The 23,822-nt window shown below is 49.2% G+C and overlaps 1 protein-coding gene across 6 annotated transcripts in view; it reads left to right on the top strand.

Moving 5' to 3' along the window:
- Nucleotides 1–248: 248 nt before the first annotated feature.
- SLC1A6 (solute carrier family 1 member 6) overlaps nt 249–23,822 on the top strand; it is a 29,301-nt gene continuing 5,727 nt past the window's right edge. The window contains exons 1-11 of one of the 6 annotated variants that reach the window (XM_019609978.2): nt 249–600; nt 8,535–8,690; nt 12,637–12,916; nt 14,077–14,324; nt 14,745–14,882; nt 15,762–15,966; nt 18,073–18,115; nt 19,038–19,378; nt 21,557–21,790; nt 22,685–22,879; nt 23,315–23,449. In XM_019609978.2, the coding sequence (XP_019465523.1) occupies nt 14,111–14,324; nt 14,745–14,882; nt 15,762–15,966; nt 18,073–18,115; nt 19,038–19,378; nt 21,557–21,790; nt 22,685–22,879; nt 23,315–23,449 (1,505 nt within the window). In that variant the 5' untranslated portion in view covers nt 249–600; nt 8,535–8,690; nt 12,637–12,916; nt 14,077–14,110. Of the gene's footprint in view, nt 601–1,661; nt 1,792–8,534; nt 8,691–12,636; nt 12,917–14,076; nt 14,325–14,744; nt 14,883–15,761; nt 15,967–18,072; nt 18,116–19,037; nt 19,379–21,556; nt 21,791–22,684; nt 22,880–23,314; nt 23,450–23,822 lie in introns of those variants that run through there. The other 5 variants (XM_010724756.3, XM_010724759.3, XM_010724758.3 and 2 more) reach the window with 5 other exon arrangements.

Raw genomic sequence — 23,822 nt, 5'->3', positions numbered from 1 at the left:
TGCACATGGTTCATAATTAACGTCAGACAACATTAGTACCACTTGCAGTCACTTTTCTCTCCAGGACAAGCTGTCCCCCTCAGCTCTCTGCATTGCAAAATCTGAGTTCAGGCCTCCTGGCTCCATCCCTTCAGCAGCTCCTGCTGCCCTCTGCAGCCCTTGCCCAACATCTGCCAGCAGTGAGGGATTGGGGCACAAATCATGCTCTTCCCACACCACTGTCTGTGCAGCCTGGCAGATATCTGCAGTGCATTGGAGGTTGCACTCACACTGGCTTCCAGCCCGGCTGGGAGGGCAGCAGCGTGGCCTCGCTCTCGGAGGCCAGCAAGAGTCAAAGTCACAAGAAGGAAAAAGAAGCAAGTCAGATGTGATGCTGTGTGGGGCTGGTGGATAACTGCTCCTCTCCAAAGGATTTCTTTCCCTCTCAGCTTGGTCCCTGGCTTTTCTCTGCAGCCGGAGGTTTGCAAATGCTGTTGTTCAGTCTCGGCAGGCAGAGGTTGGCCTCTGGACAACGCTGGGCTCCCTGCTGCCGCCTGAGCCTTCCCGATGCTTCACTCCAGCTGGTGTTTTGCATGAAGGTGCAGTGAGGGCCCTGTAAAGGTAATGCTCGGTTTGCTGACTGATTTTGCATGAAGGTGTTATGTTATCCATACAGGAGATTCCAAACTTGGAGAGGACTTCTGTTCCAGGGGAAGCATTAAAGGTGCTAAGACTTGCAAATACTGGGAAATACTTATTCTTCTTCCTGGGGTTCATACATTTTGTGCTATTTCCCATTCTCACAGCAGTGGGTGATGATGGGATGTCTCTCATACAGTTTGCTCTGCTTACAAAATTTGTGCACATTCAGGCTTTGTGAGAAGCTCACACACCTGCACCTTTCAAGAAGCAGCTTTCATTTTTGGTTTCATATAAGCAAAGGCAGGACCCTGACTGTCACCTCACTCACTTTAGTTCCATCTTTCACATTTTCTGCAATAGCTCTGCAAGATACGCACTTTAACCAGAACTTGAAAATTAAGTTATGTGCTAGATGCCTGGAAATGTTGGTTAGAGAGAGCGAACTTCCCTTCTACAAATGTTTGTCCCTCTTCTGATACCTTATTTTAAAATAGCTGACCTGGAAAGTGGTAATAGACCTCCTCCATCAACTCATTTTTGAGGCAGTATTTCAAATGTGTGGATAAAACTTAGACATGCATCTAAAAACCTGTCTAAGGGGAAGCATACAGTAGAATGGAAGCATTAGTAAATAGTCTTGTTATTCAGTACAGAAGGAAAATCCTTCAGAGAGCACTTCCTGACTGCGCCTCGCTGCCCTTGTCAGTGCCAGGAGCAGGTTATTGCTGCAGGCTGCATGACTGTTTCTTGGGTGAATGGGAGATTTGCCCTGCACTTCCTTGTGCATACAGTGATCACACACAGCTGGGTGCCTTGTGGTTATTAGCAAGTGAGATGCTTTTTTAGGGATGTGACATTAAAAGTCTGAATAATGTTTGTTTCTTGATTTGCTGTTTAAATGCATAGCTTTCTGAGATGCCCTCTGTACTCCTTTAGCATGTAGTATTAAAAGGAGCTCAGCAACAGTACATTCAAAGTGTGGAGCATAGTTTCCAGGATTTACAGCTGCCTCATTCCCGTGGGATTTATTCCCGATGGCTACTAATGGGTGTATGGGTGACCTGAGTGACATTGTAACACGAGGCTTTCCACCAGGCACTTGCAGGCATTTCTCACTTCCTAACAGGGGATAAAACATACCTACAGCGAGCACAGCTGCAAATCCAGAAGGTAAGAACATGTGGATGGGAGGGAAAGGACAAGCATTAAAGAGGAAATAGGGGAAAAGGTGTGCACAGACAGGCAAAGAGAGAGATTGGGGCTGGTAGCACTTGAAAGCTTTCAGATTCTCAGCCTGTCAGTATTCCTTCAACAATGTGAGGCTAAACATATATGCTGGGATTACTTTAGTCTTGATAGATGGATAGTCGGAAGTAAGAAAACTCCACTGTACATCATTTTACCAACTTTACACAAGTTGGCAGATTTCAGGTTGGTCTGGGGCAGGGATGTCCAGGGCTGATCACATAGCAGAGGAGCCAGTAGTGAAAACATCTCACAAACTTGTTTCTTGTGCACTGCCTGGCCAGAGCCACAGGAGAAGCAGGTTCTGCTGGCAGCCCTGTTCCGGAGCTTCACCCATCATGTCACCCTGTACTGACTGCCAGCAGTGCTAAAAAAAGTACAGTGAAAAAGAGCAAAGGAAGCAGGACGCTGCTCCATTGCTACTCCTTATCATGGTGCTAAGAGGGCTGAGCAGATAGTGCGGGTGTCCTGCTAAATGTGACATGGCAGCCAAGCAGAGCAACAGCCCAGCGAGCAGATAATCACAGAGCCAGCAAGGCTTGCTTCCTAAGTGCCTGCGTGTGCTCCGCCATGGCCAACAGAGTGGAATTTTCCAGCTGGTTAGTCAGACTGCGCGTGCCACGCTCCCAGCTCCCCATCGTGGCCGCTTGCTGATGCCCGTTTAGCTTCAGGCTACAAACTGTGAGATTTCTCAGGGGCTTCTCCTAGGTCAGGAACAATCACTGGAAAAGTAGATCAGAGAGCTCACAGAGGAGGTGGCCTGATAAGCTGCGAACGTGCCTTCCCTCTAGCTCAGTTTCTGTAATGAGCTGTGAGACAGTTTGTGTGGCTCTGTTGACAGCATGCAGCCAGCACCACTCCAAGATTCTCCATGCTGCTGTTTGGGCTTCGTGTGCTTGCCTGAGCTAAGTCTAACGGTCTCCTGGCCACTGCCTCACTCATCTGCTTTAAAGTCTGCAACAGAGAGGAAGAAAGCTGAGAACTCAGCGAGGATGCTGGGTTAAGGAAGGAGGCATCTCATATAGTGTGATCGCTCCCTTGTTGCCATGCTGCAGGCTGGCAGGTGCGTCCTGCCCACGGCACCCTGAGTGCACACAGAGGCCTCCTGAATCACGACCCAGCACTGCATGTACAGCTGGGTTCTTCCTGGATGTTTAAGGAGACACAGGCTCCAAAGCCCTGCAGCAGGCCCCAGACCCACACAGCAGGCCCCAAACCCACATGGCAGGCCCCAAACCCACACAGCAGGCCCCAAACCCACATGGCAGGCCCCAGACTCACACAGCAGGCCCCAGACCTACACGGCAGGCCCCAGACCCACATGGCAGGCCCCAAACCCACACGGCAGGCCTCGAGCCCACATGGTTGGCAGGCACTAAACCCATGTGGCAGGCCCCAAGCCTTCTGTAGCTCTGCGTGGGGCAAAATTTTCACTGGAACACAAGTTCTGGAGATCTCTGTGAAGGGAAGACTGTGCTTGCACCTGGAATTCTTCAAAGTATTGGCCTTTAGAGCAACATTCTACACCAAGGCAAAAATGTCTTTTTGTCAACATTAGGAGTCAAAGAAACATGACAGAAGGATGAAAAAAGGGAAAAAAGTCTCTGAAGAAGAACATGATTTTCCTAGAAAGAATTGGTGAGAACAAATTATGAAGTCTGTCAGGAGTGGCTACAAGCAGCTGGTTTTAGAGGATTCTGCAATTCAGTGAAGGAAAACCAAGGCTGTGGACTTCCTACACAGCTGTTTTCTCTGAGAAATCCCGTGATATTGAATTATTCTCCTTTAAGAAAGTTAGCTGGTAAATAATTGGATAGATCTCTAAGAAAAAGCAAATTGCAAAATCAGACCCCAGAAGTCCATAAAAGTAGCACATGGGTTTGGGAATAGAAGACAGGGAACCCATTAATATGTGTTAAGGGAAGCAATTGTTTGAGGCAGGGATCTGGAAGAAACCTGGAGCTGCTAACTGTCCTGTCTACTGCAGGACCATCCACACTGATTAAGCTTTTATATCTCAGATCTCAAGTGCATTTTAGTCTGTGCTTGCAAGTGCTGTATGCACAGGTGTTTCCATGTCCACATTAACTAAGGTATGCTTGTATACTAACAGCCCCTTGGTGTGTTAGTATTAAGTTCTGCTCAGCTTATCTACAGCAGCAGCTGGCTGCTTCTTCCAAATTATTACATACATTCCAGGGTCAGGTAGACCCACGCTTATATAATTTGCCTGGAATTGTGGTGAATTCATCACCACCAGGAAAGAGTAATGCAGGTTCAGAAATATTTCTAAATAGTATATTCTACTTAAAAGAAAATTAATTAACACAGGGCTATTCCTGTCCTAAAAAAGGAGGTCAGACTAAATGATCACAAATGGTCCCTTTTGTCCTTGTAATACACACATACACAGAGTTGGGAACTGATGGAGAAGAGCCTAATGCCAGTGGTAATGCCATGTGGAGAATACCAGAGAAAATGGGCCGAGTTAAATTTGGACAAATATATCATCAGAGCAGCAGAAGTATTGCCACCCTGTTTTCCCAGCTCAGAGAAGGCAGACTTAACCTGTGGTAGCACTGGACCAAGCCACATGAAATATTAGTAAGGTTTTTTGACATTCTCCAGTTTGTACAGCTCAGTCATGTAGGATGTAATGTAATGTTGATGGAAAGCCATGTAAACCATTCCCCTGATGTAATGAAGTTGAGGCATTTCAGGATGTTAATACGGAGCATGGTATAGGAGAGTATGCGGCTGTGCTGCTTCACAGTGTCTCATCCTCAGAAACAAACCACACACAGAAGTAACAGTTGTACCCACTACGTTCTCTGGACTGCAATTCCTGCCAAGAAATATTGCTCACTGTTTTTGCATCGCTTGGCTGCACAACAGTTGCAGTCAGACAGTATGGTGTATGCTGCATGCAGCTCGGCAGCTTCCTCTCAGCCCAACAGCTGTTCAGTTTTGGTCTTCCTATTTTGTGGCTGTCCTATGGGATGCTATTCTCCATATTAATTAAATCTTCCCCTCCGTGACTTCCCAGGTGCCAGGGACCCACTCACACCCCTCAAGCCAGAGACCATCCCAGAGCAGTTGCTGTCAACCCAATACCCATTTCCTTAGAGCCCAACTCTTATTTGAAAATTGGGTGAGATTCTCCTCTTCCAAGCTGCTCCTGGCTGCCCCATCAGCACCCAGCTGCGTGGGCAGGGAGGCTGAGGAGCTGGGGAGGGAGAGCAGCTTCTTCAAGCCATCCTGACAACAAATGCAAGCTCTGTGCTAATGTACAATGAGGCAGCTGATATCTGTTGGCAAACAGGATGTGACCAGAAAGCATGAGAGCTGGAGAAGCTGTGCAGCATGAAGTACAGCCAGACATGGTCTGCAGAGGTAGGGTGGTGGAAGGACGGAAGTGTAAGTGCAATCTGCTTATGGAAGAGAAGAAATAGAGAAAACAATTTTCAATAAGCAATGCCACGTGCACATTAGAACCGTGTCTGCACTGCACAAAGCACATTCCCAATTAATGGGCAAGACATTGAGTAGAGTAGGATTCAGTGTAAAAACACAGTAAGCAAAGTGAAACAAAGATCCTTAGGAAGAACTTGTTTATGACATGAAACCTGAATAAATCTTTCAAATACGTAAGGCAGAACTGCTAGACAATTTGTATTGCTGGGAGGAAAGCAAAGGGCTGAAAGGAAGAGTCAGAGGTGAGTTTGGGCAGAGAAGGGAATTTAAATGACTTCTTGCATCTATTCCCCCCTATCGGTGGGGCTTTGGGTGAGATTTTCATGAGAGCTGCCATTTCTACCAACAAGGTAAAAATCTAATAGTGAAGCAATGATACAGGTCAAGTGGGAGCAGATTTGCATGGGTCTGATCCCCAACAAAACAGTTCTTTACTTTTCTGCTAGGACTTTTCTGCATTTCGTGTGTTGCAAGAGTTTAAATTTTGGCTTTTTGTTTCAAAATAGGGCAAAAATAAATGTCGAAATATTGGCTTTTCCCATAGGAAGGAAATGCCATTATTTGAGCAGCTCTGCTGAACGCAAAGGAGATTCATTTGCAGAAACTCTGCTAACTTGGAATGAAGGTCATGGCTGCATAATTGGACTCTGCTCCCTGGGCCAAGTGAGCAGCACAAGATATAAAATTAATCCCAACCCCCAAATTAAGGTTACTGTAACAAGGAGAATCAGACCACAGAATTGCAAAATCCAGCAGAGGAAGATTTGAGGGATTGCTTAACATATCAGAAAATCACATCTTTCCCCATGGCAATTAGCAAGGGGAATATCAGCACCTGGGTTTTTGCACTTGAGATTCATGGCAGCATGCTTCCTAGTGTGTTCTGCTCAGCAGCTGGGAGAAACTGAGTGCTGTCAGAAGGCTGAAGATAAATGCTGACTGGGAGGTAGTGAACCTGTGGGCATAGCTTTCTGCTGGATGCTTTCCAACCCAGCGCTGCAGCTGTTCCACTGGGCCTGAATATCTCCCTGTTAGACAACCAGAAGCCCCTGTGCAGACTTTACTTCAAGAGTCCTTTGCCCAGATCCTCACTCTTTTAGGACTGAGGTCTCTTCAAGCTGAGCAGAGGCACAGGCTGAGGACATGCATCAAGAGGGTGCAAAACAAGCTGCCCTGCACCTATGGGACATTTTTAGTCTACTTATGAGATAAGCACAAATCTTTCTGAAAGGCCCTTTGTGAAGGAACTCAAAGGGAGCTGATTTGGGAAAGCAGCTCCATGCAGCGTCAGGCCGGTGCATTTGTCCTGTTTGATAACTTGAAGGTGCCTGGGAGTTGCCACAGGTAAAAGTCGATATGAAATGTGGATGAAGCTGGTGAAAGAGAAGTTCTAAGGCACTCAGCATCGTGTGTTCGTGGCTAAAGAAAGCACAGTAATATTAAATGGGGTCTAAGGAACTGGGTAGGAATTAGCACAGATTCTATGAGCCAAGCTGAGCTGCAGGCAGGGAAGGTGGAAACAGACAATTAACCACCATTAATCAACCATTTTGTGCAACTGCTGAGCTGGCCAAGTGCAGGGCAGCTCTGCCCCTCTCTGGGTAGTGCCAGAAATGCACTGTGCATGTGAGGAGACTTTTGTGACTGCAGCCAATCACCCAGACCTGCAGCGGGCAGCTAACAGCAAGATAGGTGCAATCCTATAGGGACAGCTGCTGGCTGGAGGTGGCTGAGCCACCTCCTCAACCCTCTGCCGCCACAAAACCAGCGGCATTTTGGAAAAAAATCAACTCACATTCCAATACATGCTTTGTTGAAAGGGTGAGTGACACTTTGCAGCGCACGGGGCTTGGGTTTCCAGTCCAGCTGATGCTCACATGAGCTGAGACCTCATCGAACTTGTGCAGCCTTTGGTAGGAAAACCTGTGCCTGTTTCCTCCATTTACGAATGAGCCACTGAGTCATGTGCAGCAATTTGCCTGGTGCAGGCGTTGTGCCCTTGTCTCCTGATGCAGCAATGGCCTGTATCTGTGCTGATTTGGCAGATGGAGGAAGGGATAGAACTAGTCAGGCCTGCAGGCTCCAAATGGCCCATCCAGCAAAGCCCCATGGGGTCACCCTGCGAGTGAATGTCTGCCTGCTGCTGCAGGAAAGCCCATGTGTGCTGGGAGCTGTGACCTGAGGCTGAGGAGGGCTCTTCCCTTCCCAATGAATCTGACGAGGACGGAGGGCTCAGGGGCATTTCAGCTCCATGAGCTGACACTGAGGCTTTGATCTGCCCCTTGCTGGAGAAGTCAGGCTATGGAGCAAGTTCTGGCTGCAGACACAGTGCATTGCTGCTGGTCTGCACTGGAGCTGGGTACACAGCAAAGCCCCTGCTCTGGGGGATGGAACAGGGGGGTTTACCACCTCCCTGTGACCTGTGTGTCTGGTAGGAATGGGAACAGAGGTGCTGCTGTAACCTTGATACTGGGGCTTGTATTTGGGAACTCATTTTTTCACTCTGCCCCAGCTGGCTGCGTGATGCTTACAACCTGACCCGTGCATTAATGTAAATATTGAGATGCAGGGCAGCTACTGAAAGGAAGCACAGCAGGAATGGACATTTCACAGATCAGTGAACAAAGGCAGTGCCTCCTTCCTTGAAAGCAGAGTTTGGCTCCCTGACAGACCGTGTTGCTAACACATTTCCTTTGCACGCTCAGTGAATGTGCTCTGCCTTGGGACTTGCCTAACTCACCACCAGGAAACTGCAGCTATTTGGCTGAGGCACAGGCACATGTCCATCCCTTTGGGCTGCTGTGGACAAACCACGTCGGTTTGTCTGGATCTCAGAGCTCCTGCTCACACGGCGGGGCTGGGGAGGATCTGCCTGCTCAGAGGGATGCAGGTCCTGCTGTTCCTGCACACAGCCACCCCAGCCAGGCAGCAGGGGATGGGGATGAGAGTTGGTTCTTAGTGAACAGCTTGCCCTGCTCTCCATTACTGCTAACTTTCTTGTGTGAGGAGGGAGAAGAAAGTGCAGTGATAGCGTTCAGCCCAGTACGGACTGTGTGCAACATCACGCTGACAGGTGCTTCTGTCCTCTGGTCTCCTGCATCATCGAAGATTTCTTCAGTCTCCTCCTCCATGCCACTCCCCCACCCCTGCTCCATGTATCCTGAGCATATTACAGTCTTCCTTTCCTCTCTCAGGAGGCATTGCTCAGAGCTCTCTGCTAACGCTGTACCTTTCAAAGGAGAAAATCCTACACCCTGCCTTTGAGCTTCGAGAATCAAGGAACAAAACAGCTCAGAATAATCCCCCGAGGAGAAAAAGACCTTCTGCCTGACCACTGACACTTGTTCCAGGTGAGCAGTTTTGTTGGGAAATCTGAATGCATGAATCAGAGCGATGCCCGGTCTGGTGATGGGATAGGAGCAGGAGGGTGGATGGAGATTGCCTTGGGCACAGATGTGGGGGCAACAGGGACAGCTCTTGTCCCATGTTAGGAGAGGGTTCTGCCCACATGGGAATGCTTTAGAAGTGGGGCTGTATTTGGGGCAGGATGCCATAACGATGGGCAGGTGAAGAGAGCCAGCGTTGTCACGGGACATTGGTATGATTGAGGGCTATAGGAAGAAAAGCACTTGTCCTCCCAGGATTGGATTTAGGGCCCCAAACTGCAGCTGGTCACCACTGTCACTGTGCTCAGCGGGGATGGAATTCCTGCCCCATGCACATCCCCTTTGGTCCCCTCGCACTGACAGCTGGTCCCAGCACCCATGGCTGGGCCCGGGCAGATCTGCTCTCCTGTGGCGCCTGTTGCAGAGGGATGGGTTGGCTGGCAAGGAGCTGGGAGATGAACATGGGCAAACCCCAGCGCTTCCCGAGTGCAAAGCCTTGCCAGGGGCTGCTATAGCAACTCAGCAATAGCTGAGCCCACCCCAATTGGGCTGGCGAATGGAAACCTTCAGCGTAGGCACTTTGGTGTCATTGCCTTCAGTGGGTGCTGCCCTTCTAAGGCCAAGCAAGGGGCCGGGCTGCTAAGGCTCCAACTGGCGTAGGGATGAGGGTGACTCCAGCCCATGGCCCATGAGTCATCTCTGTCCTGTCCCACTCAGCACTGGGGGCAAAAAATGGCACAGAGGCTGGATTCAATGCTGCTGACAGCAGGCGCTGAGCTACTGCTGGGGGAATGGGACAAGAGGGGGCAGCCAGGCAGCCCCTGTGAAGTGCTAGTTCTTGTGCCAAGCCCCTTCCCAGCCCCTCTCCTCCTGCAGAGATTCCCCTTCCCTCCTCTCCCTGCCTGTGTGCTTCCCCGCTACTCCCCAGGGAGACTTTCCTCCCTGAAAATCCTACCGCTGTTGACATTAAACACGATAGCAGAGTTTCCTTGGAGACGAGAGAAACAGTGGGCTCCAAAGTGCTGATTATTTCACGGTTTCTGGCTGGCTTTCAGTGATGGAATAAAAAGAAAAGAGTTGTGATAGCAGAGGGAGGAGGGAGCCCAGGGCAGCCTGTGTTGAGCAGGGCACTGACTCTGCTTTTCCAGTGCCACCTCTTTACAGCAGAGTTTCCTGAGTGTGCCCCAAGCAGCAGTGCAGCAGCACGCACCGTGTCAAACTGTGCTGCTCTGGGACTGCGCTGCCCCTCTTCCCAGGCCCCTGGAGGCCAAAAAAACTGGAGAGAGACTTTACTGTGGGCAGTTCTAATTTGGCTGACTTCTGCTAGTCCCGGGAGTAAAACTGGCTAATTAGATTAACCCTTCTTTATTATTCTACATCAGCTTTAGCAGCAGGGGGACAGCAATATGAGTATCAACATTTGGATCACTCTCTCCTGTCCATTTGTCCCAAGCGGTGACAGTGAAGTTTGTCCCAAGATGACAGAACTTCAGCTTTGCTTTTACCATCCCCAAGCCAGTCATCATGGCAGGAGTGCCCTGCAGTGCCACATCCCAATGGTGGTCGAAAGTTTGCTTGGCCTGGAGGAGCATCTCACAGAGGACCCACTAAACTGATAGCACCCACTCCTGCTGAGACACCTCTGGGGTCCCCACTCAGTCATTTCAGTGAAGCAGCATTTTTTGGTTTATGTTTCAGACTGGTGTAAGAGTGCTGAGCAGGGTTTAGAGGGTGAGAGAAGAGGAGTGAGGAACCAGGTCTAGTTCTGTGCCAATTATGCATATAGACCTGCTCCAGGACACTGCTGGGGACAGTCCTGCTGAGCCTTGTCACACGGTGTGCCACCGTCCCTGGAGAAGCTCAAAGAAAGGGTAGATCTGGCATGAGTGGCATGGTGAAGATGGGTTGATACTGGGACTAGAGGATCTTAGTGGTCATTCCCAACCTTAATGATTCTGAGTTGATGATTATGAGATGGAGGGACTGCAGAATGGCTGAGGATGACATGGACCTCTGGAGATCATCTTGTGAGCATCTCTGCTCTAAGCAGCATCAACCAGAACTGGTACCTCAGTACCATTGTTCAGGACATGTCTTGTCAGTTTTCGAACATCTCCAAGGACAGAGATCTCACAACTTCTCTGGGCAGCCTGCTCAGTGTTGAACCACTCTTACAGTGAAAAAGTGTTTTCTTATGCATGAGTTCTTGTATTTCAATTTGTGTCCATCACATCTCTTCTGATCACTGGGCACTGATCAGGGTCTGGTCCATCGATGCACACCGTGCTGTTAGTTGCCTTGTTCCATCTGCACAGGGATCCTGAATTCCAGCTCCCCACCTCTCCACCACATCCCTGTGAGCCCAGCAAGAGTGCAGCCGTATTGCTTTACATGGATCTACTTTCTCCTCTTGATCCTGCAGTGCTGTGCCCATTCATGCAGAGGCACTTCAGAGGAGTTCTCATTTGTGCTGTTCTCCCCAGAAAAGTGTGAGTTAGTGCCTTTGTCCCTTAGTGCCACATGCACACATCTCTTCAATACCTCCAGGCAGGAGGACTCCACCACTTCCTGCGCAGGCTGTTCCAACACCTGACCACCTTCTCCATTAAGTAAATCTTCCTAATGTCCACCTCTACCCTAAACCTCCCCTGCTGCAACTTCAGGCTTTTTTCTCGTATCCTATCCCTCATCATCCAAGAAAAGACTGATGCCTTCCTTGCTGCAACCTCCTCTCAGGCATAAAAGTATTTTAAGAAATCAGCCCTGAGCACTGAGAAACGCTGCTGGTGGCCATCTCACAACTGGATTGAACTCCATTCACTGTGGCTCTTTGAGTCCATCCAGTTCAATGCACCCCAAATGTGGTTTGCCCTTGGCTGCCCAGGCATACTAAGTTGAGCGTGCATCACCAGCACCTCCAGACCCCTTTCTGCTGAGCTGCTCTCCAGTTACTCGTCTCCCAGACTGTACCCATGTCTGGCATTACTCATCCCAAGTGCAGAACCCAACCATTTCCTTTGTTGATCTTCACGTCATTGCTAATCTCTCTGTGCTCCAATATATCCAAGGCTTCTTGTCCCTGTGCGTCCCAGTTTAGTATAATGGGAAAAACTGCTTAGCATGTACTCCCCTCCCACATCCAGATAACTGATAGAAATGGTGAATGCAGAACTGAGCCCTGGATAACATCACTACTGACTGTCTGCCAGCCAGATGTTACCCCATGCACTGTGACCACTAGAGCTCTACCATTGCTCCAGTTGTGCAATGTGATGACCCAGCATAGTGTGAACTGTCCAATTCACAGCTGGACAATTTGTCCGGAAGGATGCTGTGAGAGATGGCACCACAAACCCTACTGAAACCCAGAACGGTCACATCCATCACCTTCCCTTCGTGCACCATGATCTTATCCCAGAAGATCAGATCACTAAGGCAGGACCTTCCTTGATGAACTCGTGTTCTATGTGGATAGCAGCTTTGTTCTTTGAACAAAATGATAAATGTCTTCCTTCCCCATTTTTTACTTTCACCATCTTCTGACTGCTGGCCTTAAAATGGTCAACATTCCACTGGTTATGACAAACCTCATTGCCAGGAACTAGGCATTAGTTTTGCAACACTGGGCTTTCTTACAAAATATACTGTGCTCCCTCATCTAGCCTTGAAGTTACCTCCAGAGCTGCTCTCTTGAATATCTCAGTTCTGGCAGAGCAGAGGCTGAAGAAGCCTCTGATTAGGAATGATTAAGAAAGCCTTCACCAAGAAAGCAAAGCTACCTTTTTCCTTCTGGGAAGGAAAATCCATGCCATTGCAGACTGCTTATCTGCAAGAAGTGTGTTTTGACAACTTACTGCAGCAGCTGGAGGACTTCCAGCTGATGCAATAGAGAATATTTACACAATTTCAGGTTGGCGATGCAGTGGGAATGTGCTGTAGAGAGGGCTGCTGGATTGCAAAATGTACAGATGGAGAAAGGCAGCAGACAGCAAGAGGGTGGGGACATCACAGAGCGGGTCCTGGTGAGCTCCTTCTGTGCTCTGAGAAGGCTGCTGAGCATATGGTGAGCATGGCATCCTAGTGATTCATCCTGAACTTTCCTGCATCAAAATAGAGATTTTGTTTTCTTTGCATGAAAATACTTTTTTCCTGCTACGTGTGGATGGGGAGACGTCTGGAGAACAAAACAGGTGAGTCCCTCTGCAGGCGTGGGTGCTGCTCCCACCTTCCCTGTGTGGGAACCCTTGTCACTGCTGTGATGTGGTCTAAGGAAGGGGAGGTCTGGAGGAGAGATCAGTCTGCATTCTCCTCGATCAGTGCGGGTCTCCTCAGGTCGCTGTGGCAAATGGGAAGCCTGCTTTGCACCAAGCAAGCCGTGGTGGTGACAGCAGGTTCCATTCACTGAGAAATGGGAGCACTGCATACAAAGTGCCCTTTGCCTTCCCGAGGTGTGCCGGTGCTTGGTGAAGAAGCAAGCAGTTTGGGAGCAAGAAAGCCTCAGAGGATCTGACCCTTTATTTGTCAATTCACTTTGCAGGAGTTTGTTTGCAGGAAGTCAGACTGCATCCCTCCAGCAGACACATTTCTCACCATGAGGGCAGTAAGCTCTGGGACAGGCTGCTGGAAATCCCGCAGATCATTTGATCCTCTTTGGCTCAGGGAAGGGATTGTTCAGTGAGTTTGTGACAGCAGTGGGTGAGGTGTGAGGGGTGATGCTGGTAAGGTCAGACAGGAGGACACGAGATGTGTGAAAGGCCTTCTGGGGCACAGGTACCGTTTCTTAATGTACCATGAAGGCACAAACATTCTTGTGTGGCCAAAGGCTGGATGCTTAAAGCCTTCTTTCTAGAGGTGGCTGGATTTTAGGGAAGCAAAGAGATGTCTGAAGGGACTTTCAGAAGCATCGATGCATCTCCTGCATCTCTCAGTTCTTAAATATATTTAAAACTCTGTTCTCGGTAGCAACTCAGATAAAGATGGAAACATCTATTTAATCATTAAAATTTAAAAAAAAAAAAAGGAAGTCCAAATAAATCAAGTCATACCATGAAGCACTGACTGTTTAATGCCTTGATCTCATGGTAGGTATTTGTTTGGTCCAAAGCAGAGGTGGTGTGCACTTCCTGAGGAATAGGATCTCGGTGCCCGGGGGTTTCTTTGACTTAAATTCAGGATTGCAAATGGAGAGGCTGTCATTTGCATTGCACCACCGAAGAAAGGTCTCTCAGCAGCTGCTGAAGTGCTGAAGTGCCCCTTGGGTTCCTGAATCCATCCAGTCTTACATTTTCTTCACAAACCCTTGGGAACAAGAGTCATTTTCAGCTCCTTTCTCTCCTGCGCTCCTCCCCAGCCAGCGCAGGCAGAGCAGCGTGCAGGGGCCGGCCATGAGCGAGCAGAGCCACGTCAACAGCCTGTTCCTCAACGAGGACGCAGCCAAGCGGCTCCACGCCGAGGGCCGGGTGCAGCGCCTGCGGCAGGCCGTGCAGAAGCGGGCGGCGCGGGCCAAGAAGAGGATGAGCAGCATCACTGCTGACAGCGCCAAGAGCTTCTTCCGCAGAAACGCCTTTGTCCTCTTCACCATCGCCGCGGTCTTGCTCGGTATGGGGCGTCGGGCACCGGGTGTAAGCGTGGGGGAAAGTCTGCTTATTCCGTGATGGTTTTGTTTTATTGTAATGGTTTGTCTGGGGAGATGGAGCTGAGGGGGCCCTGTGTCTGTCGCTGCTCTCGTAAGAGTGAGCACTTTGGTGGTAATGGTCTCGCAGGGAACAGCCCAGTGGAGCGGCAGGAGGTGGTGGTTCAGCTCAAGGCTGCCATGCATGTACACACGTAGAGGGGGAGAGAGCAGGCGGAGAAAACTAGAGCGCTGCATTACAGAAAAGAAAGAGCATTACGCTCCTTTGGGGAGGGGAGGAGCAGAAGGGAGAAGAGGAAGATGGAAGCCACGCTGTAGGATGGAGTGAGGGCAGGCCACCAGCTCGCTATGACCCCTGTCCATTTTCATCCCTTGTTGACCCACAGGGATCATCCTGGCCTTTTCCCTCCGTCCCTACCAGCTGACCTACCGCCAGATCAAGTACTTCTCCTTCCCAGGAGAGCTGCTGATGCGCATGCTCCAGATGCTGGTTCTTCCTCTCATTGTCTCTAGCTTAATTACAGGTGAGAAGAGCTTTCTGGTGCTTTCAGCCAAGGCAGTACTCAGCAAAGTCTGGTGCTGGCTGTTGTTGGAGTTTCCCTTTGTGCCCTGCCTGCAGGTGCTCAGATAAGCAGGGCTAATAATGACAAGCCTGAACCTACAGCTACAGTGACCATGGTTTACACTCATATCCCTGCTGGTTCAGTAGTGGTGAAGAGAAGCAGAAGGCTTTGTGCTTTCTCACAAGGCTGGGGAGGGCACAGTGTAGTGCTTCCAATGCCCAACAGTTGAGCACTAAGAAGGGTTTACTTGTTCCAGGTATCCCTGCTTGTGCAGGGGGGTTGGATGAAGTGACTTCCAGAGGTCCCTTCCAACCCTAACTTTAACTATAATTCTGTGATTTCATTCAGATTAACCTTGGATGTCAAAGTTTGTTATCCAAATGTGATTCAGATTTCCACTAGCCTAAATGAGGTTAATTTGTGCCAGTCCAAGAGTCAGAGTTGATTCTTAGCTGGAGCACCTGCCTCATCCAGGTCCTGGTAGAAGACAAACCAGCCAGCCAACCCGTCAGAGGGCAGAAAGGGTTGCAATGCAGTCCATTCTGTGAAACATCCCACCACTAGGAATTAAAGACCCATTGTCCTGGGGTGGCATTATTTCCCTTCTGAGAGCTTTAGGAGGAAGTTGCTATATTCCCAAATTCAGCTTAAGATTTATAAATGTTCTGCATCTTCATGAGCTTAAGCAACTTCCCCCCATATCTACTTCACCCTGGAGCTCCAAAGTCTGGCCCTTGCACTTCCTAGAGACCCAGCTCCCTATCCCTGTCCCCTGCATGCTTTGAAACTCACTCTAAGATAACAGACTTGCTTACCTCGTCTGTCTGCCTGACTCCCCAGGAATGGCCTCTCTGGATGGCAGAGCCTCAGGGAAGATGGGTATGCGGGCTGTGGTCTACTACATGGTGACCACAATCATAGCAGTCTTCATTGGCATCCTCATGGTGATCATCATCCACCCAGGCAAAGGATCTAAGGACAAGCTTCACCGAGAAGGCAGAATTGAGCAGGTGCAGACCACAGATGCCTTCATGGACTTGGTGAGGTAGGTGGACCAGTTGTCAGTCCATATCAGTGAGAGCAGACTCTTCCACTGAACATCCCTTTGAAACGCCACAGCTTTAGGTATATACAGCCAGGGAAAGAGGTCTTTGCTGAGTCTTTCTGAATATGCTACTTTTAGCTCAGTCAGGGGAGGCCTATCACCTTCCTGCAGAGCTGCAGCCTTTGTCCCATATTTGAGGGAATGGGGATTTTTAGCCTGGGAAAATTTGGGGGTGATCTATTTACAGTGTTCTGCTGCCTGGAGAGGAGTTGAAGAGAATATGGAACCAGATTTTTCTGAGAGGTACACAGGGAAAGGGCAAGAGCAAGCTGGAACAAGCAAGATTCTGATTTAGCACAGGGAATAAACAGTTCCCCATAGGTAGCGTAGATGGGGTACTGGAAGCCAAGGAGATGAAGGAATCTTTGTCCTTGAAGAAACTCAAAGCTCTGCTGAACAGCCTGAAGAAATCTAGCATTGAATGAGGCCATCAGCAGCCATTTTCCAGTAACTTCTGCGACTTAGAATAATGGTGATCAAAATCAGTATTTAACAGTGAGGTTGGGCTAACACTTCTTGGTTTGACTACATTTGAACCCAGGCTTGGAGGATGCAAGGTGGTTACCCAGCTTTGTCACTCTGAGATACAATGCTTGGTCTGCAGCCCTGGAGTCCTGCCCTTCTGTTAGGAGTCCACGTGTTGCTTTGACAAGATCAGTTTAATCCAAAGGCTATCAAACTAAGAAGTGGACTGAGACCTGACGAGTGCACAAGGATCCAGTGTCACTTCTCCACTGGAATTTCTGAGATGTGTTACGTCTGACATTGTTTCATTTCTTGCTCGTTTTACTTAAGAGTCTCTCCTGTTTGGGAAGAAAAGGAGCACCTCACAGTACAGTGTTTGCACAGAATAATCTGAAAGGACTGGAAAACAGTCAGATTGAAAAATAGTTGTAATGGAAATGTGGGAAGCAGGATTAGCAATGACCATGTGCACTTCAGAGATCCACCTAATAAAGACTGCCCCAAGTATCCAGCAAGTTGAAGAAATGATACCCAATATATTGTCTGACCCCCCCGTTGTCATGACCTTTTGCAGCCAGCTGTGACATGAAGCTTCGTTTCTGAGGTACAGGATAACAGAGATCAGATGAGTGCTGTAGAGATGAGGCTGAGAACATGGCAACATGGTACTTTTTCAAGATTCAGTGAGTTCTGATGATGCTTTTGCAATGAACCCATGTCCCAGTGAAAGTCTCCAGCCAGTGCTACCATCCAGGAACCAAGTGACTGGTCATGATGTCTAAGCACCAACTTTGCAGAATGGGAAACCAGTCAGAAGACACCCAGAAGAAATGAAGCTGGCTGCTGGATGCTCTGGGTTCAGCTGAGAATGATAGGATGGAGTCAAAAAAGAAACCATTCAGATTGAACTTCATGCTTTGTGAGGATAGGCTGAGGGAGCTGACCTGCTTCAACGTGGGGGCCAAGGCACAATCTAATAGCAGCAAACAGCTACTTCGGCACAGCTACAAAGATGATAGAGCCAAACTCCCCTCTGAAGTGGCAGAAATCTTGACAAAATGTGCAAACCAGAAATATTGGCTTGGGGGGGACAGTGGTACATTAGGATATCTTTTCGCCCAGGACTGTGGTGCAGCCCTAGGGCAGCTTAGCAGAGATGTGGGAGATCTCTGTCCCTGGAAGTTTTCAAGGCTTGGCTAGACAGAGCCAGAGCCAAATGTAGCGTCTGCAATGGTTCAAGGTGAACCTCCTGAGGGCCGTTCCAACTGCTCCTGCAATCTGTGACTTGTGCTTAATAAGCCAGAAAGATGGAAAGGATCATTTCTGAGGCATACCTGCAAATTACTTCATTGCTCACCCTGCTTCGACTTTTTAGGATTTTGTATGCATGTTAGAAAAGTCATCTAGCTCCAGATCAGCTCCAGATCTTCAGCCAGACAGAAAGGGCCAGTCTGCTCCACAGGCTGGCACTGTGGCTGTTGTGACAAACAGTATTGCTTTCAGACAGAGGCCTTGGCCATGGAGCCCACGTTTGCTGGGATGTCAGACAGGACAATAACTCTTTTCTTGTTTTATCTGCAGGAACATGTTCCCACCCAACCTGGTAGAAGCCTGCTTCAAACAGGTACGAGATCCCACCCGACCTACGGCCTCCCTTTGTGCACTGTGCAGTAGCATATATTCCACAGTAATCCAATGAAGGGTGATTACAGGGATTTCTTTTATACTGCCTTAGTGCTTCCCTAATTTTAAGCACTCAAGGAGGAATTCTAGTCAGTCTGTGTTGTAGCATTCCCCAAGCAAGTGACCATGAGCCTTTATCCTGCAGTTAAATGGTCCTGTGTCAGTCCTGGATTACCAAAGAAAGAAGGAAGTTGTTCATTTCATGTTGGTATCTCTCACTAGAAAGAGAAATGTTGCATGTGGATTAAATAATCTCATTTTTAGAGTTGTAAAAATTAGAAGATATAGGAGACAACTGCAGTACAGAGAAGAACTGATAAAGGATTAGATACAAGTGAACAACTTTGGGGGATCTGTCTGTTTAGTCCATCAAGTAAAGATAGAGCATCTGACTTGCAAGATTATAGATACATCCAAAGGAGAGAACAATCTCCTTAATCTTAAGACCAAAGAGTAGATATGGACTTAAAGGTAACAGTGACTTAAAATGAAAGCAAGAGTTCAAATGGAGAATTTGATGCAGATTTCAACTTTGAAACAAACTACCTAGGGCAGAATGGAACTCTGGCTTTTGAAATTGAGATTAAAAAAAGGGGGATGTTTTGGTCATACATGAGTCAGTAGGTGGCATCTAGATGCAGTTCTTCAGATGCTCCAGTGCTCTCTTTTGACCTTAGGCTCTGTGAACTTTTCAGCCAAAACATTAAAACTGGGAGTTTGAGAACATTCATGGCAAGTGTCCCACTGAGGTCAGTGATGACTTGCAGTTCTCTCTGTTCTTTGGGCAGAGGTACGACAGCCTGGCTGTCCTGAGCTCCTGAGCGAGGGCCTGGGAGTGCATCTGACAATCTCTGTCATTTCAGTACAAGACGCAGTACAGCACCAGAGTCTTCACCAGAACCGTCCTTCACAGCAGCAATCTCACAGCAAGCATGGCAACCACTCAGCTCCCCGCGCCTGAGAACTCCACCGGCATCCTGGAGAATGTCACACATGCCCTGGGGACCATCTCCGAGGTGCTGACCTTTGAAGAAGTCATTCCCATCCCGGGCTCAGCCAATGGGGTGAACGCTCTGGGGCTGGTAGTGTTCTCCATGTGCTTCGGTTTGGTGATCGGCAGCATGAAGCAGAAGGGACGGGCCCTGCGGGAGTTCTTTAACTGCCTCAACGAAGCCATCATGAGGCTGGTGGCCATTATCATCTGGTGAGGAGCACGGCCGGTTGGAGCAGGAGGTCTGCAGGTGCAGTTTCCGCTGACCTGATGAGAAATGGAGTAGCTTTAAGGATGACGTGCATAGGAAAAGTAGATGGGCACAGCTCTCCTTTGGCTCCATCAGGCTGGAGAGAAAAGTCTGGATGGGATATTTGTTCACATTTCATTTCCTGTTGTTCTTTGTTTGTTTGTTTTGTTTTTACCTTAGAAATATCAGGTACACCAGGACTTGCTTTCCCCGAGGCTGCTGGAAACATCCTTGGATGACCAGAAAGCTGAAGTGGAAGATCTCTCAGCCTTACCAGCAGGCGTAGGGCATGAGGCTTTCCCACAGAAAGCTTTCCTTCCAGCTGTGTTCCAGGAGCCTGAGCTAGCTGAATCACAGTCACTGCTGCCAGTTTCCTGCCCCTCAGGGCAGCACTCTCATGCCTTAGCTCCGAAAGCTGAGCTGGGTTGACAGGATCAACTCCAAGTTACTGCTTTTCAGCTGGAGGTCTCCCAGATCCCACCTCCTCCAGATCTCAGCTCCTTGTTGCTTCTTATGCCTGCACTACATGGTCCAGACAAGGAAGGCATTGCTGCAAAAAGTCTTCTTAGTAAGCAGGATTTTACCAAATCTTGTTGTTAAGCTCTTTACCTGTCTGTGGCTCAAGCTCTGAATGGCAGTTTGTTGTTGGAGAGATATGGGACTGGCAGAACATGTGGAAATGCCTGACAGGGAAGGATCTGTCAGCTCCACATCTTCTCCCCCATTCTCAGTCACTCCAGCTTTCTTTCCCTGGTGTCCCAGTGGCAATCTTGTATTGCAGAGAAACATCCTAGGCACAGGAGATGGCCTTACACAGACAGAGATACGGGGCAAGAGCAACCTTGAGCTCACAGCAGAGCCATGCACTGCCTGGGAGCCCCAGCCCCTCTGGCATCTTTTCCTCCATGGATGAGCCAGAATCTGGGGCCTTGCTTTCCTAAGGGGAGACAAGAGTTGCTCAAGGGCAAAGGAAGGGAGAGCAGAGTGGAAGAAGAGGACCTGCACACTCTTTATTCTCACAGACCATTTGAAGCTACCTTCAACTACCTGAAAAGGCAGAATTCTGATGGGCTGGACACTGGTTATGCTCAGGAAATGGCCTGTGCAAATACATTAGGTAATGTTTGAAGACATCCCCTGCCTCACCAAAACACTGCTGGTGCAGGAGGCAGGACTGTCCCCCCCGCACGCCTTCCTGGAGCCACAGCCTGCAGAACATCTCCCAGGAGCTGCTTTGTCCTGGAGAGATCTGGCCACAACCTGCAGCCAAGAATGTCTTCCAAGAAAAAGGTCAGAGGAAATGAAATATTTGTGAAATCCTTTCCTGAAACTTTTCCAAACCTCCCAGGCTAAGTTGGAGTTTGGCATGTGGACCTCTGAGCTTTGTGCATGAGTTGCATGTGAGCTCCTGAGCTGTAGAGGCCAAGCCCTGAGAGGGGTGGCCATGGAGCTGGGATTTCCTTCGGTCCAATTATTTGTTCATTTAGTTCAGTGCCCATGATAATTCCCTTGCCTGTGTTATGGCTTCCTTCCCTTGGACCCTCTGCTGCTCATGAGATGCACTGTTGGGAGAAAAAGCTAGAAGAAATGGGAAGGGTAGCAGCATGCCTCAGAAAGAGGTTGCACATAAACCACGGCTGCCTTCACAGATTGTTGTCCCAGTCCTCAGCACACCAGCTGTGGGTGCTCTGTATGTTCCTCTTCCCTGCACGAGAACCTCTAAAGATAACGAGGCATATTGCTAGGCACACAGGACACTTGCTTTTACACCCATTTCCTTCTTACTTCTGTAACTGTGCCTCTCAGTGAAAAAGATCCCCTCAGCCCAAGCTCTGCTAGGAAAGGAAGGGACTGTGAGGGTTCCTTATAACCCCCCAGCAATGCCACAAGCAATGTTGAGGAGAGATATAGGAACCTGGAAGTAGGAAGAAACCTCTACCAGTGCCCAAGCTGTGCACCCAGCTGGTTTTTGACTCTGAGATCTCTCCACATTGCCAGAAAAGAAACCAGCAGTACAGTCCACCAACCAACATGCTCCTGGTGTGCTGGCTTATGGAGGATGTGCCCAGAAAGCATGCACTGAAGCAGGTACGGAGATGGGGATACCAGTTCTGAGCACTGTCCATGTGTTTCATCCGCAGGTACGCCCCAGTTGGGATCATGTTTCTAATTGCTGGCAAAATCCTGGAGATGGATGACCTGGCGGTGATGGGGGGCCAGCTGGGGATGTACACCCTCACTGTCATCGTCGGGCTCCTCATTCACGCCCTCTGCATCCTGCCGCTGCTCTACTTCATCGTCACCCACAGGAACCCCTGGGTATTCATTGCAGGGCTTCTGCAGGCCCTCATCACAGCCCTGGGCACCTCCTCAAGGTACAGTGGCTACACCGCCTCGGGGGGAGGTGAGGTTGGAGATGGTGTGGATATTCCGTGGCTGCTGCTCAGTGCTTTGGTCACCTTCAGTGCAGCTCTCAGGTCTCACCACTTCAGGCACTAACAGCATTTTGCATTGGTCCAGACAACTCATTTCAGAGCAGAAAGTTCCCTGCCCAGGAGACCTTATCGTGTGCTCCTCTCCACCCATCAGCTCACAACCCGCAGTCCTCACAAACATGGTGGTGACTGTGCTTGCAGCCCTGAAACACTCAGCTCAGGACACAAATCAAACCCCACTGAATCCCAGCATTATTTCCCGTGCACACACCTCCACATATATCTGCTCACACGCATTTGCACACTTCTTTTTTGCCTTGTGTGCAGCTGCTGTCAAACTTCCAGGAGTGTCCTCAGTCACTCACACAACCAAAGCAATGGACTGTGGGGTGCTGTTGTATCAGTTTCTCCTACATGCATTTTCACACTGAAACACAAAAGATAAACTCACATATTCTTTTCTTATGTACTAAGTTGGGAAGGGGAAAGGACATGAGTTTTTTAAGAGCTGGAAAAGAAGTTTTGGTCTTGAGGCTCCATTCTGTGCACCCAGAATCCCCCAAATCCTCTTCTTTTGGTGTTACACCAGCACCACCAGCACCACACAGCCCCTGCCCATCCCCCTGAGGAAAGCCGTGTCTGAACGGGCAATGCAGCGTGCACCATACTGAGGAACCCTTGCTTAGACTGTTCTTTCTCCTAGCAGCATCTGGCCTCTGGCTCACATGGCAGGGTGAGAAACAGGTGGGTAAGGTGACAACCCAGGCAGCAGTTTGGTCCCCCTGGCACAGCCAGCACATACCTGATTTGTGGTGTTTTCTAAATTCCTTTTAGCTCAGCGACTCTGCCCATCACCTTCAGGTGCCTGGAAGAAAACAACGGCGTGGACAGGCGCATCACGAGGTTTGTGCTGCCCGTGGGAGCTACCATTAACATGGATGGCACCGCTCTGTACGAGGCCCTCGCTGCCATCTTCATTGCACAAGTCAACAACTACGAACTCGACTTTGGGCAGATCATCACAATAAGGTGACTTTTGAAAGGGCTGAGGGTTTTGGGAGGGATCCCATAGCCAGCCCTTGGGTAAGCCTGTTTTGTTGGCTTGCCTGAGCTTTCAGGTTCCTCTTTCATTTGGAAGTATGGAAAATGAAGGGGAAACTTCCAGGAATGGAAGCTAATAGGGCTTGAGTGCCATTATTCGAGACCCTTATGACCTTACTGCATTCCCAATTTGGGCCAACCCTTGGGCAGAGCTGCTGTGTGCACTCTGCTATGGCTGGTGCTGGCAGGACGTGCTGGATTCAGTCTGATGCCCCACATGTCACTTTCCTTCTCTGTGACCGGGGCAGAAAGGCTTCCAAAATGGTTTGTAGATAATGTGCTGAGACTCTTCCTGATGCTTCTGCAAATGTGACTGCCTGTATTCTTCCTTTTGCTGAGAGATGTGCTTTGCTTTCTCTCCAGCATCACTGCCACGGCAGCCAGCATCGGTGCTGCAGGCATTCCCCAGGCTGGGCTGGTGACCATGGTTATAGTGCTGACATCAGTGGGGCTGCCAACTGAAGACATTACGCTGATCATCGCTGTGGACTGGTTCCTGTGAGTTCTCTGCTCAGCAGCATGCCCTGTCCTGTGCTCCTGTGTCTGCACTCCCAGTGTCTCTGCTACAAGCAGACTCCGTGATCTGTATCAAGAGGCCTTTGCACAGAAGTCCTCTCTGTTCATTCATCTTCACCATATACTTCAGTGACCCAATGCATCAGAATTCACTTACAGATCAGCTTGGTGACCAAGCAGCATGTCCTTAGTTTGTTTATCTTACTAGATAACTATTGGAAATGATCTCCAGATCAACAGGGACAGGTTGTGTCAGTAACAAAAATTCACACTGCTGAATGACAGTGGTTCTGTGCTACTAAACAAGGACAGTGGGATAGGGTGGGATGGGATGGGGAGGGATAGGGTGGGATGG

Source organism: Meleagris gallopavo, chromosome 30, assembly GCF_000146605.3.
Source record: "Meleagris gallopavo isolate NT-WF06-2002-E0010 breed Aviagen turkey brand Nicholas breeding stock chromosome 30, Turkey_5.1, whole genome shotgun sequence".
Taxonomy (NCBI): domain Eukaryota; kingdom Metazoa; phylum Chordata; class Aves; order Galliformes; family Phasianidae; genus Meleagris; species Meleagris gallopavo.
The sequence above is the reverse complement of the archived record's forward strand: the minus strand, read 5'-3'. Positions and strand labels throughout refer to the sequence as shown.